At 41.7% G+C, this 16,557-nt stretch overlaps 1 protein-coding gene across 1 annotated transcript in view; it reads right to left on the bottom strand.

Moving 5' to 3' along the window:
• Window positions 1-3,076: 3,076 nt before the first annotated feature.
• The window catches only part of CEP152 (centrosomal protein 152), a 32,316-nt gene continuing 18,835 nt past the window's right edge, over window positions 3,077-16,557 (bottom strand). The window contains exons 15-28 of the mRNA XM_026709824.2: window positions 16,228-16,358; window positions 14,233-14,361; window positions 13,984-14,119; window positions 13,134-13,313; window positions 12,109-12,354; window positions 11,006-11,137; window positions 9,582-10,211; window positions 8,130-8,304; window positions 6,971-7,150; window positions 6,139-6,229; window positions 5,931-6,034; window positions 5,109-5,265; window positions 4,531-4,634; window positions 3,077-4,375 (exon numbers count right to left, since the gene is read on the bottom strand). Of these exons, the coding sequence (XP_026565609.2) occupies window positions 3,426-4,375; window positions 4,531-4,634; window positions 5,109-5,265; window positions 5,931-6,034; window positions 6,139-6,229; window positions 6,971-7,150; window positions 8,130-8,304; window positions 9,582-10,211; window positions 11,006-11,137; window positions 12,109-12,354; window positions 13,134-13,313; window positions 13,984-14,119; window positions 14,233-14,361; window positions 16,228-16,358 (3,345 nt within the window). The 3' untranslated portion in view covers window positions 3,077-3,425. The remainder of the gene's footprint in view (window positions 4,376-4,530; window positions 4,635-5,108; window positions 5,266-5,930; window positions 6,035-6,138; window positions 6,230-6,970; window positions 7,151-8,129; window positions 8,305-9,581; window positions 10,212-11,005; window positions 11,138-12,108; window positions 12,355-13,133; window positions 13,314-13,983; window positions 14,120-14,232; window positions 14,362-16,227; window positions 16,359-16,557) is intronic.

Below are 16,557 nucleotides of genomic sequence, written 5' to 3'. Positions count from 1 at the left end.
CCATAAGCCTTATTGTTGCAAATGTTGGACACCCCTGATTTAAACTCTTGTAAGTTGAAGAACTGCCTGTTTAAAGGCAAACAGACCCGGATTTGCCCCACAGAGGCAAAGTGCCAATGCGTTTTAAATTTGTAGGGTGGAAAATTAGAGGGATGCTTATTCTTTTGTTAGCCTTCAACACAGAGACTTTATTCAGAAGCCATCTCGTTTTTTTAAAAAAACCCTGGCTTATTAAACATGTAACTAGGGAGTTACAAGTGTTTTTCAATTATTATTTTTTTGGCAGCTCTTGGTTTCTCTTTAATTGAGACTTCTATGGATTGATTAGAAGCAGAAGGACCAGATCAGAAACAAACCAGGAAGCCACTATTATTCGGATAATGTGTAAACCCAGATTGGGAAGAAGCAGACTGGTTTATTTCTCCCTCATAGAGTGACCATGCCAGAAAGGTGACTTAAGAAGCTTCTGCCAACCTGATTGTTTGATATGTTGTTTTAACACATCAGAGGAGTGACGCGGCACTTTCACAATTTGGATTTATCATGAAAACATCACTCAAAATACATACCTGAAGTAGGATAACGCCAACTGTAACAAGCTACGAAATCTGTGAATAATTTTCTTCTTATACTCACATGAAAAATTAATGCTGCTAATGTACAATATTGTTATATACTTATTTTCTTTGTTCCTTGCCTTGAGATGGTATTGGCAACCACTAGGCGGTGATAGAGGGCCATAAAAAACCCCATTAAATTTGTTGAAAATTCACAAAGTTTAGGTCAACTTGGGGAAAAAAAACCTTCCATGGCTAATTAAAGGTTATGCTAAAGCCAAAGAATTAAGGAAGAACCTGCAGTTACTTTCTAAGACAAACCAAAATCCTGATTGGATAATGATAGTGTTTGCTCTCAAATTCATAACTTTTACAATAATCATGAGAAAAATCCCTCTACTGTGGGAAATCTACATTAAACTGGAGCAACTGGGAACCACCCATAGCTAGTCATTCATTTCTATAGATGTAATAATAATTGTAGAATCTCATGAACTTGGAGGTTTCTTTTTTTTTTTTAACTTGAAATCTAGCCACTTTTGCTAAATACAGATAGTCCTCAACTTACAACTGTTGAGCCCCAAACTTATGTTGCTGAGAAATTGGTTAAGTTTTGCCCCATTTTACGACTTGCCACAAGAGTTGATGTGAAGTTAAGTTAGCAACACTGCATGCTGCAATGGTCGTAAGTGTGAACAATGGTCACAAGCCACTTTTCCCACTGCTGTTGTAAACTTGGTCACTAGACAAATGGCTGTAAGTACAGGACGACCTGCAAAGAACAAATGAGTAGTTCTTCAGTCATTCTGTAACCCACAAAATGGTTTTTTTTTAAAACGGAAGGCAACAAGCGTGGATATACAGGTCATCCTTGATTTACAACAGTTCATTTAGTGACTGTTTACGACGGCACCAAAAAAGTGACTTCAGACCGTTTTTCACACTTATGACCTTTCCAGCAGCCCCGTGCTCAAAATTCAGATGCTTGGCAATGGGTTCATATTTATGACGGTGATGATCCCCTTTCTGCGACCTTCTGATGAGCAAAGACAATGGGGAAGCCATTTTGGTGACTCTAGATAACCTAAAATGCTTTTGTTTCCACATGGAAACCGCTTCTGAACGTCATGCTGATGTGGGGAAGAATGAAACGTTGACTTTGGGTTTTACAGATTAGATTGATAGATCTTTAGAGAAGTGACTTGTTCACACTATTACGGAAAAGCAAAAGGCTGTGATTGGATGCTAATGCCTTATTTGTGATGACCCAAAGGGGCGTGGCACAAAGGCAACACAATCAAATAATAAGAAGAATCCCTGTAGCACCTCCAACTTTGCCCCCAATGTCCAGAGGTTACCTTCGGCTGGAGAAAAAACTCTCCCAGGAACAGCCTTTAAGTGAAGGAAATTCAGTCAGAAAACAAAGCACATGCAAACTCTAACTAAAAATCCAAACAAACCACGCTGAAGTGGGGCAGGAGAAGGAGTTGGCAGACTTGAAAGCCCAGCAAAACACACACAGTTGGGAAGACGCCAGCAACACAGATAAGCCTCGATGATACCAGATAATTCACTATTTGCTCCCAACAGTTTGCTGTGCGCAGCTTCCGTTTTTGAACAGCGTCCCCAGCTTCAGCTAATGAAGGGAATCAGGGCCCATTCCTCCCCCATGAGCCATGCAACTCACGTTGCTCCCTTCTCTGTTCCTCTATGTGTGCCCTAGGATGAAGAGGGGGTGGGCGTGGATCTTCCTCCGAATTCCCTCTCCCTTGCTCTACCTCTCCCTTGCTCTGCCCAGCCGGACTTTGCCCTTCCCCAGTTTCTTTCACAGCCAATGGATCCATGCTCCCACCTCCGTCAGCTGTTCGGCCTCCCCCTCCGAATCAGTTTCCGACAGGGGCATGACATTATTCTACTGCAACAGAGTGTCGGAACTCAATACATCTTTTTTCTTTTCTTTTTCTTACCTTTCCTCCTTTTGCTTTCCCCCTTTCCCTCCCCCCTTCCCTGCTCTTTTATTTACTTTTGCATTTTGTATTTTATAATACTGTATAATTAAAAAAAACATGTTCAGAAGACAATGAGGAAACCAGATTCACTTAACCACGTTACTATTCGACAACTGCAGTGGTTGACTTAACAACTTTGGCAAGACAGGTGGTGAAATGGGGCAAAACAAACTTAACAAATTTCTCACTGAGCAACATAAATTTTGAACTCCTGTGGTCATGGAAGACAACCTGTACTCGGCTGCACTGCTAATTTGTATGCAATTATTGTGATACTTTTCCGTTGCCTGTGTGTGTGTGTGTGTGTGTGTGTCATTTGAAACTGTTTTCATGGTTTTGATTGCTGGGATGTTGTTTGCCACCCTGAATCGATCCAATTGAGATGGGCGGCTACAGAAATTGAATTGATCAATCAATCCATGGGGGGTGGAAAGGAAGTATTAAGTCACCAACAAAAAGAGGTTTTCAGCTTTGGGGGGAAACAAAAAGGTGGAGAGTTGATACATTAGATCCACAAAGTATTTGCTTTATTTTTATATAAATAAAATGTAAAAAATTTGCATTGGTCTGCACACTGATCTCGAGTGAAAAAATAGATAATTCCCTGCGACACAATTCAGTATTACCCTTCGCCGTATAAAGAAACACACACACACCACCAACACGCACATACACACACAGAAGCAATCTATAACAATAATGTCAGACACCCAGGATGTTAAGCCCACATGTAACAGTCAAAATATAAAAGAAATAAACAAAAACACTGTTAAGACCATCACCACACACGTTCTTCACACCTTTCGTTTAAATATATTTAAGTATCTCCTCTTTGGTCCGAGTTTCCTGATGTTGGGGATTAATCAAAGTTGATCTGTGGGCTCTCAAAGCCGCTGTCTTGTTGGCAATCCATAACCCTGTGTATGTGTTTCCTGGATTGTAGCGAATTATAGGGTTTTCTGGCTGCAGGACACAGCACAGTCTTGTTCGGATGGGCGCCAGCAGCACCTCCGGTGCCCAAGTCTGCGAACGTTGTACAGCCTGAATTCGTGGTCCTATGGCCATCGGTGCAATGTACATTTTGATTCTTGATAAGTTCCTTCTCGTGATGTCCACCGAGACGGGGTGAGAAAACAGGAGTCTCTTCCTTGACCTCGGAACGAGTGTTGGTCATGGGAAGGGCTGAATGGGAGTCTAGAGGCCCCCTGGAATATATTTTTGGAACAGGATGCTGAAAGCCACTGCTATTGTTGACATGAAGAGTCTCGCATAATAAGCTCCAGTCAACAGAAGAGCCTTCATCTCTTACTGGGGTTTCTTGGACTTCAAAGCCTGGGATTTTCCCAGGTGTTGTCACCTTCCACTGTCTAGACTGGCTACATCCAACCTCCGTTCTTCGAGGCCTTTCGTTTAGGCACTTATACTTTTCGCCAGCTGTTCCAAAGTCAAAGCCATCCACTGCAACAGGGTGAGTACTTTGAAGCTTTCCTTGAGACACAGAAGAGGAAGCATTCTGGAAGGTTCCAACTCTACACGGTAGACCTTTGTTTCCAGGTTCTTCCTCGCCGAATGCTTCTGCGGGCGCAGCACTAAGTGGGGGGTCAGCCAGCTGCTTAAAAGCTTTCCTGGCCAGCTGGGTTTGAGAAACTAAGCGGGACTCGTTTTCCGCATCAAGCTGCGGTTGCAAGCTACGAGGTGTGTGTCTTTTGCCTGCACTTTCATCGTGTGTTTGATTTTCTTTTGGGGTGGACTTAGAATGTTGAATGTAACTTGTTCTAGGTTCTTCGGCTTTGGAGTTTTGGGGTAGGGCTGTAAGGCGACATGGAAAAGCAAAAGGGAATTAAAACAAGCACATCCAAACTTCCCAGAAATAAACTCAACATTCCCTGTGTGGTAAATATTATGTTCTCTTATTTTTTTAAAAAAAGATGCCACGTGTGAAAATTAGACATGGAAGTATATACCTGAGTGCGGGGTTTTATTTAGTGCTGAGTTCCGAACAGGAGTTTCTAATATTTTAGCCATTGTAGCAATTTTGCCAGCAGCACATATTATTTTCTTTTCAGCCCTGCAAAAATAACAAGACAGGTTTTTTTAAAAAAATTCCAGTCTTTAAAAAGCCTTTCTAGTCAACTAAGAACCCAAATAAGAACAAAAATGTTTGACCTTTCTTAAAATATTGAAGAAAGAATTATTCTTGCTACTTTTAGCTTTATATCCATTCAATTTTAGGGAATATGTGACATGCTGAATGAACCCCATGTCTGTATGAGGCAGAGAGAGAATGAAGGAATATATGAATATAAGAAGAATAAATCTATCTGTTATTTTCTGTTCAAAAGATAACAGGTCTCTTTTTCTCTGTCTCTACAGGAAAAACAATTTCACCTGAAATTGTTGCATGCACTATACAACCAGAGCAATATAAACCAGAAAATCACTAAAAAAAATCAACAAAATCCACAAAAACACCTTGAGGTTCATCATCCAAGGAGTTTGCTGAGTGTTCTCTTCACATCTACCATCATTTGAAATGCCTCACCCGTCATGCTTGCCGTTATCAACCAGAAGCTGTTGAAGGCAGATAAGATAATATTTGCGCATTTTTCGGGCAGTCTCCTGCCGTTCCCTTAAAACTTCAGCTTTTATAATTTCTGCTGCTCTCTCCTTACTTTCGTGGATGTAACGAAGCATGTCACCTATGAACAAACCACAATGGTTTATATTTGGTGATGCACATAAACCATAGAATTGCGGTGGACAACTTTCACTGAATCTGCATAGTATGGGTCTGTATGTAGAATTGGGAAATATACTGAAGGACAGAGGATGAGGTTATCTCATGTATGTAAACAGGATCAGAAATCTATTTTTATTCCCCTCTCTGTCTTCTAAGCTGTTTCACCCTACATCACTATAAACACAACTGTTTACAGGTTTCGCCAGTAGATATTCAACAAGATTTGAAATATGAAGATGAGTAGTAGAACTATTGTCACTTTGATTGCATACTTATTGGCATACATTAAATTTCGTTGCATACAGCTCTCAAAGGGTCACCACCTCCAAAATGTACTACAGTAAGTAATGTATTAGAGGATTCTGTACCATACATGGCAAATGCTAAAAGGAAAGATCAAAGAAGAGGCACCCCTAGAAGATGGAGAGACAGCATCAAAGACACACTACAGCAATGGTTGACACTGCCAGAAGAGCAAGAACCAGAACTCTGTGTCTTTCTCGACACCCGAAGTGGTAAAAGAGGAATTAAAGAAGAGAAGAACATATTAAAATTTTATCTCCGTTGAGAGCTTAAGAACAAGGCTGAATCAATTATGGAATCATCATCATCTTTACTACTTACTTTTAATTTTGCTCACTGTTTTGAGATACTGGGAACGCATCTCTTCCAAAGCTTTTCCATCGCACGAACAACAAGGCTTTGAGATACAGCCTTCTGAGGACGACCTGGAGACAGAATGCCCAAACCAAGAATGAAGTTACAACTGCCCAGAAAGTTTATTATTATATTAGAATAAAACTTATGATTTCTCTTGTATTGGGTGGGCTACCTGGGAGGAATATTGACACATTTCAAATCATCAAGTCGGTTCTTCATGGCAGAGTTTTCTTCCAGGAGGGCTTTCATAATTTTTTCATTCTCTAAAAAAAGAGAGGGAAAAAACCTCTTTAGGTGTTACATTTAATGTGGTGCTACATAATAACCAGCAATTTGTTTTTATTATGATTTAGAATCCCAACGGATTGTTATTCTACTAGTAACCTTTTGGACCTAGAAGGTTTTAGAAGATCGTTACTCTTTGAGAGGTTCTCATCAAATCCATCGGTATCAAAATACTGTACTTATTCCAAGGTTCATAACATATGCAGGCAAAAACCATCTCTATTGGCCAAATTACTTCATCTGAAAAAAGGGTGTAATATGATAACTGGGGAAAACGATACAAAACTTAACAAGAAAATTACTAATAACACGACTCTGAATTGGCCAATTGCAAATGTTTCCATCCTGGAAAGAGTAATTAAACTCCTGGGAGAATGATAGGTAGTTATTTTTTATAAAAGTTATTTAACAAGTCCATTGAAAACTTAACTGCAAGTGACATAATTATGTTCTACAATAAAGCATTAGGTTAATTACAAAACGTTAAACAAGTGTAACGGAAGTTTATTTTACATGTCAGTATATTATTAGATCACAGAAATATCCAGTTATTATACTGTGCTTGTAAGAATAAGGGAAGTTTATTTCAGAAACATTAAACTACATAAGAATGACGGGATTCTATTTTTACGTACTTTATTGTCATCAAAGTATCAATAAGCGCATGCACATGTGAACTAGCTCTTCCTATTTAACATCGACATGTAAAAGATACAGACCTTGAGCTTGTTCAGACTTGGTTTTTTGTTCCTTCACTGCAAGCTGGAGATGCTTGCAAGCTTTGTCGAGTTTCCTTTTCAGATCCTCACATTCTTTTTCCTTTTTTTCCAGCTGCTGTCGAAAATGCTCAAAACATACCTCGGCTTGCGACAACATATTTTTCTTTTTACATCGACAATCTGCACCAACAAATATGAGAAGTTACTGGTCGCTTTTTGGCTGACCAAACAAACAAAGAGAAAAGATAATCAATCCTACCACCAGATTGTAGTTATTATGGATATTTTAGCTGTTGTTTTAGAAGAAACTTTTCTGGAAGCTGCATAGTTTCATCAGGTAGACTGATAAATCTATTCCTGGTGTTCTTTCTAACTTTGTAACAATGAAGAATTAGTAGAGAATTTGAACTAGCATTCTTGAGGAATCCCAGTTACAGGTCTATAATTCTAGGTTTACAGTGTACAAAGCCTCAGTCTTCCATACACTTATATATCCTTTGAAAACAAAAGAATATGCTGAAGTTTAGCATTCATTGAAATAGATCAGAAAATTGGCCAGGACTACAAGCTCATTAGTTAATGAAGGGGCTCCCTATATTTTACTTTACAAAGATGTCATCCAGTGCCTAACACACTGAATAATATTCGTGGACTTCCCCAACTGTAACTCTATAACACAGTAACATTATTTCCAAAGTATTCTTTAATATCTGTGCAATTCTCTATTCTCTGAACCAGGGATGTCCAATCTTGGCAATTTTAGGGCCCATGGACCAGAGGTGGTCTTCAGGAGGTTCTGACCAGTTCTGGAGAACCAGTAGCAGAAATTTTGAGTAGTTCGGAGAACCGGCAAATGCCACCTGACTGGAGATTTTGCAGTATCCTTCCTCTGCCACGCCCACCAAGCCACGCCCACAGAACCGGTAGTAAAAAAAGTTGAATCCCACCACTGCCGTGGATGTGAACTCCCAAGCTGGCTGGGGAATTCTGGGAGCTGAAGTCCACAGGCCCTAAAGTTGCCACGGTTGGACACCCCTGTTCTAAAGTCTCCCTGTTAGCTAATACAGCCAATTGTGACTAGGAAAAACTGAATTTATGTTAGGTAAAATAGAATCAGCAAGGCTCAAATTAAAACAAGGAAATGGATGCAATGTCATACCAAAATCTATTTCAGTCTCCTGTAAAGATGGATGTTTTCTTAGTATCCGTTGGATTTCCATTTGCTGCCCAACGTTATACATGAAACGGTTGAATTTGTCTCCAGGATCCCCTTCCCCGTTCTGCATGCAAGAGTCATCCGAATCTTTGAAATCAGAGCCCAGATCTTCACTTTTCTAGAAAGGAACACAGAGACAGTTTAGAAGAATAGATAGCAATTCAGAACCAACAATCCATCTTGTATTCCAAGAAAAAAAACATCAAGACAGCTTTATCTTAATACCGACAACAACTGCTACTAATTACTGGTAGTCCTTGACTTACAACCACAATTGGAGCCAGAACTTCTGTCACTAAACAATTTGGTTGTTAAGTGAATTCTGCCTGATTTTACTACCTTTTCTGCCAGGGTCATTTCTGTATATTAATTGGTATTTATTCTAGATGAAATAAGTGTCTTTAGTTATTTGCCTGAATGTTAGTGATGTCATGCTGTGGCCTATTTCAGACAACCTCCATTTTAACAGCCCCGCCCTCTACTGAGAGAAAGTCAAAGGTTCAAACAAACTACTAACTGCTAAAAAGTAAAAGGCAACCAAGGAAAATAAGGTTCAACTCATTTCACTTTTAAAACACTAGCCTGCAATATAGGATCAATCAACATATTCCTCATTCTTAGAAAAACTGGGAAGGGAAGCTGGTTTTCAAGTTGATCTTTCCTGGCTTTTACCAAATCCTACTTGCTTACCACATTCAGAGCAGAGAAGAATCTAGTTTTCTTCCCAATAAAGAAAGATTTGTCTGAAACAGCAAAACTGAATTACTACATCTTCACTTTTCTTTCTGAGGCAAAGAGCAGCTCAAGTTGAGAATGTATTCAGCAGTGAAACTTTCCTCACAATAAAAAGTGGGGGAGTGGGAAAGTGGAATGCCAGGACAATGTGTGGAACCCAGTGACATCAGGAACATCAATCTCTCAGCAGAGAATCTAGAACCTTAAAACTTGTTGCAGGTCATCAACCGGTATGCTCTTGGTTATAAATTGGTTGTATATATTGTCACTTTTAACTTGCTTTGTTATTCCCTTTCCAAGTTAGTTTGCACTTTTTAATGTTTGACTTTGGAATTTATTTAATAAAGGTACTATTAGAAAAAGATGTGCAAATATACAGAATCTTCTGCTTTGAATATATTTTTGTATTATATTGATACAATAGATATCAGTATTTTTTTTTTACTTTCATAAGCCAACCATCCCATTTTCTCTAGCGCTGCCTCTGCTAAAAAAAATGGAAAACAAAGAATAAAATCAAAACACCAATCATCTAAGGCAGGGGTGTCCAACCTTGGCAACTTTAAGCAAAGCTGGCTGAGGAATTCTGGGAGTTGAAGTCCACAAGTCTTAAAGTTGCCAAGGTTGGACACCCCTGATCTAAGGCCATGTTAATGTTACCTGGTTCCACTTTTTCGTTGCCTTTTCAAGAATGGCATTGACTGTGCTTCGGTAGGCTTTCTGCAAACAAAATGTCAGCTTGTCTTTGAACTGAAGATTGATCTGAAGAGGAGGAGACACCTTCCACTCAGTTTCCCAAGGACGCTCAGAGCTTGCCCACTGGACCAAATCCTTGTGGAGGTCGTCTAAGAGAAGTTCTACCTGAACGAGAATCCTGTCCTCGTACTGATGGATTTCATGTTGAAGCCTCTTGGCTTCCTGAACAGCCCATTCTTGCTGCTTCCTGACAAGCTCGGCCTCTTTTTGGCCCAGCAATTCTTCCTTTTGGTTTTCAAAGTCTTCTTTGGCCTTTGCAAGCATCTCACAGAGCTTAACTTTCTGGTCTTGTAAAAGGGCGTGGCACTCTTTTTCATTTTGCTCTTGCACGCTGAGAATCTCCTCTTGCTTTTCTTGAACCCACTGAGAATGAGCTTTGGCGAGCTCTGCTTTAATAAGCGACGGGGTCTCGTCTTCCTTCAGCTCAAGCTCCCTTTTAAGGGACAGTGCCTTCTCTTCGAGCTCTTGGATTCTTCTCTGGGCTTTCTCGTTGTTCTCAAGCTGCTTCTTCCACTTCTCTTGGGCAGCTGATACCTAAAGAGGCCCCACAGAAGTCGGTCAGTCATGCCTTAAATGCAGGGGGTCTCCCAATAAGACTTTAACTCCCAGAATTCCACAGCCAGCCATTCCGGGAGTTGAAGTCCACAAGTCTTAAAAGTTGCCAAATTTGAATGAACACACACACACACACACACACACACACACATGGTGCATAAAACTTTCTTTGGATGCTTTCACGTAGATTGGGGGAGGCATAACTCAGTTTGAAATTAACATAGGAGGGTGGCTGTCCAGGAGAGCCAGGCGCTTCTCTTTTCCCGTCCAGCCTATTTCATTTGGGATTATTGTGGTTAGTACTGGTATTAACATATTTACCTATTAAATCCTAGACATAGTTGGGAAGAAATCTAAAGTTGGTACTTTAATACAGGCGGAGGGAAAGGATATGGCTGCACTGATGAAGAAAAGAACAAAGGACCCTCTAAATCAAGCAGCTATTATTAACAAGATGGACAGCATTGCATTTACACTAGTTGAGGTTATTTGATAAATACCATTTCCAAAGGTGTCTTAAAACCTCTGAAATTAGATACTTGCTCAAACTCAGTTTAAAAACTACTTAATTCAGAAGATGACAGACAGATACACACACACACAATCTTGCTGTGGTGTTAGAGGCTTTAATATCAATCTCTCTGGGAAGTTTAAGCGGATACCCAGATGTTTGTCTGATCCCATCAACTGAATGTCATAGTTTTTTAGCCCTGAAGCCAATGTACTAAAATACAAAACTGTCATATAGTCATGATGAATCCATTCTCTGCTACCTTTTCCGCTGTGCTGATTTCAGATTCCTTCTCCCACTTTTCTTTGGCAGCCTTCAGGTGATTTTTGTACTCCTCAAGATCGGTAAGTTCTTGCAGCCACAACGCGCGAGCTTTCGTCAGTGCTAATTCCACCTAAAAATAGAAAGCCAAGGTCAAGAAGCCATTTGCGCAAGAAAAAAAGCAAAAGAAAAGAAAAACTAAATTTCAGGTCGGTTTCAATTACAGGTAGCTCTCAACTTCCAACTTACAATTGAGCCCAACATTTCCGTTGCTAAGTGAGAGGTTTGTTAAGTCACTTTTGCCCCCATTTATGACCTGACTTGCCACAGTTGTTAAGCAGATCACTGTGGTTTTGTTAAGTTAGGGATACGATTGTTAAGTGAACCTGGCTTCCCCACTGACTCTGCTCCTCAGGAAGTCGCAAAAAGGGGATCCACTTCAACCGTCATAAATACGAATCAGTTGCCAAGCATCCCAATTGACAATAGGGATGTTGCGATGGTCGCAAATGTGAAAAACAGTCCTAAGCCACCTTTTTTCAGGGCTGTCGTAACTTCGAATGGTCGCTCAACGAACTGTTGTAACTTGAGGATTACCTACAATGCGCATGCAGTCTTGTTCTTTTGATTGAGATAGTTAATAACAAACCCCAAGGGATTTTTGGGGCCCAGGCTTGCAGTAACAAATCTTCAAGGCTTGGAGAACAGAATTGTAACAAATGCACTACTTTGCTCAACAACCCTTGTTTAGCGATGGAAATTCTGGTCACAATTAGTCCAGGGTGACCTTCATCATTGTTTAAGGCTTAGTCCTAAGGCAATTAGTACTGCCAGCTACTTCCGCTGACTGCTGTCTGCCAGCAGTTCGATTCTGACCGGCTCAAGGTTCATTCATCCTTCCGAGGTTGATAAAAGAGGACCCAGATTGTTGGGGGCAATATGTTGACACTGTAAACCGCTTAGAGAGGGTTGTAAAGCCCTGTGAAGTGGCATATAAGTCTAAGCGCTCTTGCTATTGGCTTCACACAACACGGATTCACTCTGTCCATGTTTTGGTTTTATCGGGAACCCCATAAAAATAAAAGCCGCACGTCTGCCTGTCACCTGAGTGGCAATGCCCTCGTGATAGTTCGCCTCATGCTCCCTCAGCGACTTTTCCTTTGCTTTCAGAGCCTCCCGAAACAACACTGTCTGCTCCTCTACCGCCTCTGCAACCAGTTGGCGCAGGGTTTCCTCCGTCTGGCTACCGTGATCTTTGAGTTCCACCACGGCTCTCTTGGTCTCTTCCAAAGCCTGGGCCAGTCGTTGTTGCCATTTTTTTTCAACTTCCTGACAAGCCTGCTCTTGCGCCTGTAGGAAACAGAAGACTGCGCTAAACAAAAGATAAATTTTGTACGGAAAATCTTTGGGAAGCGGGGGAAAAAAAAACTAAATAAAACAAGAAGGGTTGGCTTTTGTTTTGTTTTCTCCTAGTAAGCAGAAGGAATAGGAGCAGGATGTTGAACTTGCACAGAGAAAGGATTGAGATGTTTTTCAGAGAATACTTGCAAAAAATTAAATGGGGGCTCCTTGGTGCTGTCTGAGCTTGCCTGTTTTCTTACAGACATTTCATTAACCTAACTAGGTAACACCATCAGTGCTAGTAAAAAAAATTAAGTATCAAAGATCCCCAGGTTTCCTTAAAAACAAAAGGATACCCATTTTATATTAGAAGAAGCTGAATTATCTGTGCCACTGAAAAAGTGATTCCTGCTATGCTTTTAAAGCAAAGGAATAAGCTCTTCAAGAGGAGTGATGCGGGGCCTAGAGGTGGAGCTCTTGCCTCCCAATCAGGAGGCTGTCGGTTCGATCTTAGGTGGAGGCAGATATTTTCTCTCTCTGGGCACAATGAGAATATATCTGCCGAAAAAAACTCTGCCTTGGTGACAGAAAGGGCATCCGGTCCGTAAACACTCTGCTAGCTCCATTCAGCTGCCCAGATTCCACCTCACAAGGGATTATGGGGTTGTTAAAAGAAGATGAATAAGCTCTTCAAGATCCAGGTGAATTTCTTCACAGCCCCACCCGCCCAGTCTCTGTGAAACTACACTGGAGCCTCTCATTTGGGGAGAGTAGAAATGCCAGCACACCTCTTTCTGTTCTTTTTCCCAAATGTTTTTGGCAAGTTCCACTTCACTATCAATACGCCGCTTTATGTCGGCTTCTTTTTCCTTCTGCCACTGGTTCTTGGTAAGTTCCATGGAATTCTTATAGGTTTCTTCTAGTTCGTTCCTTAGTCTGATCAAAGAATCCTCCTTTTCCACCAGTAACTGTTAACATTAAGAGTAGAAGTTAGGGCATCATTCACGTAAGAGGTTGAGTTGATTAAAGAGATGAAATGTGAAGACAGTTCCCCTTATTGCACAAATTTCTTATTGCACATGTTAACATACTACCTCTTACTCAAAAGCATTTCTTTAACCTATTGAAATGGGATGTATGAGCAGCAGCAGAGGGATGTATGACTGCGCTAGGAGACCTGGTGGTGCAGTGGTTAGAATCCAGTATTGCAGGCTAACTCTGCCTACAGCCTGGCATTCGATCCCGACTGGCTCAAGGTTGACTCAGCCTTCCGAGGTCAATAATTGCAATAGCAATAGCATGTAGACTTATATGCCGCTTCACAGTGCTTTACAGCCCACTCTTAAGTGGTTTACAGAGTCAACCTATTGTCCCCAACAATCTGGGTCCTCGTTTGACTGACCTCGGAAGGATTTATGGAAGGCCGAATCAACCTTGAGTTGGTCAGAATCAAACTGCTGGCAGTGGGCAGAATTAGCCTTCAATACTGCATCCTAACCAGTGTGCCACCAAGGCTCCAAGTGTAGTCATACATCCCACTAATGAGGGAGAGGTTAAGATGGTTCAGGACTATCGTTTAGTCCTGCCACTTTGCAACCGTTGCCCCCGCAATAAACTGAGGCCAGTTGGGCCTCTTACCTTTTCCTCCCTCTGCTGCTGCTCTCGTTCAAATGCTGACTTCAGAATGGCAGCCTGCTCATCTTTCTCCTTGCAGACGGCGAGGTAACATTCTTTCACCACAATCATCTCTTTGTTCAGGTCATCAATGTCCAACCTAGAGAAGAAAAAACACGTGACGTGGAAGAAGCCGTCGTCAGGTCAAGAAACCTACATGAAGGACAACCTTATTTCACATGTTTCAGTTTCACTATTCAAACCAATGCATACTTTAATTGAGCAATGTTCTCTTCGTATGCGTGGATGAGTTTTTCTTTCTCTGCAGCGTGTTTTGCTGCAGTCTCCTCCAGAAGCTTTTTCTTCGTGTCTTCATAATGTTGCCTGTAGGTTCTTTCACACCTGGAGGAGGAAAGGGAAAACCTTAATTTATTGCTTGGAAGAAAAATTGTAAGTCCAGGGCCTAAGACAGTATAAATGCAGCTTCACCGGCTATATCCATCCAAATTTTGAAGAACACGGTACATAAAAGGTAAGTATATTCTGATAAAGACACTGTTGTCCAGTTCTCCAGAAGAGTTTCTGCTTTACCAGTTCTCAGAAAACAATCTGATGGCACCAATCTCGTTTCCAGGGGAAACAATTATATGAGACACCAGGGTTATGACACACAGACAATGGCTGTAACTCCATTTCCCATTAATTGAAGGACCAGGGGGAATCGCGAGAGTTTCTTTCAGGAAGACCACAGTGGATGGGTTCGTTCCAGCTGAGACGGAAGCCCAGCAAGCATCTTGGTTCCAAGCCTTAGGGGGCTTTATAGGCACTTTGAATCTGCACCCAAGAACACCTGCTGGCAAACACTGCAGAAGCTGTGGCACAATCTCAAGTGATTACAACAACCTTTCCTTTCCAGTGTTTGAGGGGCCACCACAAAGAAGAGGGGTCAACTTATTTTCCAAAGCACCAGAAGGCAAGACAAGAAAAAAAAAATGGGTGGAAACTAATCAAGGAGAAGCTGGAATGAAAGAAAACCCTTCCCAGCAGTGAGAACAATTAACCAGAGGAAGAGCCTTCCTCCAGAAGCTGTAGGTGCTTCATCACTGGAGGTTTTTTAAAGAAAAGACTAGACAGCTACCGGGCTGAAATGTTATGGGGTCTCTTCTAGCTCTGTTCTGATTACCCTTGGAGCCAGCAAACCCAAAGGAGTTCTCATGCACAAGGAGACAACTGTTATGCCTGTCGCCAATGGACCTCACCCATGAAGAGTTTTTAGTGAATCTAAACAACTGTGTACAACAGCCGCAACAGCCTGGTGAGAGATGAACTGATTCATTTCTTCCCAGAAGGGAAATGGCCGGTCTAAAGCAACCACTTTTTCATCTTCCTCTGCTGCAGGGGTGGGATTCTACCAGTTCAGACCAGTTCTATAGAACCGGTTGTTACGATTCTGCGTAGTTTGGAGAACCGGCAAATTGTGCCTCTGGCTGTCCCCGCCCCTCTATGCCCAGTCAGTTCTTATCACGCATGCGCAACATTGCTGACTGCATTCTCCCCCCCTCCAGTCATTCCTTAAGTTATTTATTTTTTCCCCTCCCAACGATCAGCTGTTCCGATGGCTCAGCTGTGCCAGGATCCCCCTCACTGTCTTCCTGCTTCACACAGGAGGCTTCCCTGAGGCCCAGGAGGCAAAAAGGGGGTGCGCAGGGGAGTGCTGTGCGCCCCCCCCACACACTCCATTTTGGCCTCCTAGGCCTCCGGGAAGCCTCCGGGGGAGGGGGGGGAGTTTTTGCTCCCAGGAGGCTTCCCTGAGGCCCAGGAAGGCCAAAAACGGAGCGTGGAGGAGGGTGCTGCAAAAAAAAAGAAGCCATGCCCACCCAGTCACATGACCACTCCTATTTAGCCACTCCCACCTAGCCACGCCCACAGAACCGGTAGTAAAAATATTTGCATCCCACCCCTGCTCCGCTGGTATTCTAGGCATAAAACTAGCCTTCCATTAAGTGCTTGGTTAGGATCTGAGACATCTCATGGACATCTCCTGGGACTGTCAACCATAAAACCTGATCTAAAGGAAGCTGGATGGAAAACTTACCCCTGTTTATATCTTCTGGAGGATACACCTAGTAAATGCTACCAATACAGATAAACCTTAAGCCACAAAGACCATCGTTATTTACGTTATTTCCTCCATATAGAAAAACCGAAGGTAGTTTAAGATCGATAAAGGCCACTCTGTGTTTACTTCCACTTTCCCGCCCAAGTCACCTGTCGAGGGCTTCTTGTTTATCCCGATCAGAGTCTTGGATCACCTGCCTCATTTGACTGCACAGATCTTGGTTTGCATTTTTCAGATGCTCCTGGCCTTCCAGAAGTTCCTGAATACGTGCATTATGACTCTGACGAAAGAGAAATAGCATTAAACTTGACCTGATATTTTATTTCTTTAAAACATATTTCCAGGCTGCTGCAATCAAGATTGCTTTTGGCAGCACGCAGGATGTTAATATGGCATTGCACTCTCAAAATATTAATCTTTTTGGCTTTAAGAATTACATACTATGAACAACATTATCAGACCCTTGAGACGGGACAGAA

Source organism: Pseudonaja textilis, chromosome 13 (genome assembly GCF_049901715.1).
Source record: "Pseudonaja textilis isolate UNSWEBS1 chromosome 13, rPseTex1.2, whole genome shotgun sequence".
Classification (NCBI taxonomy): Eukaryota; Metazoa; Chordata; class Lepidosauria; order Squamata; family Elapidae; genus Pseudonaja; species Pseudonaja textilis.
The sequence above is the reverse complement of the archived record's forward strand: the minus strand, read 5'-3'. Positions and strand labels throughout refer to the sequence as shown.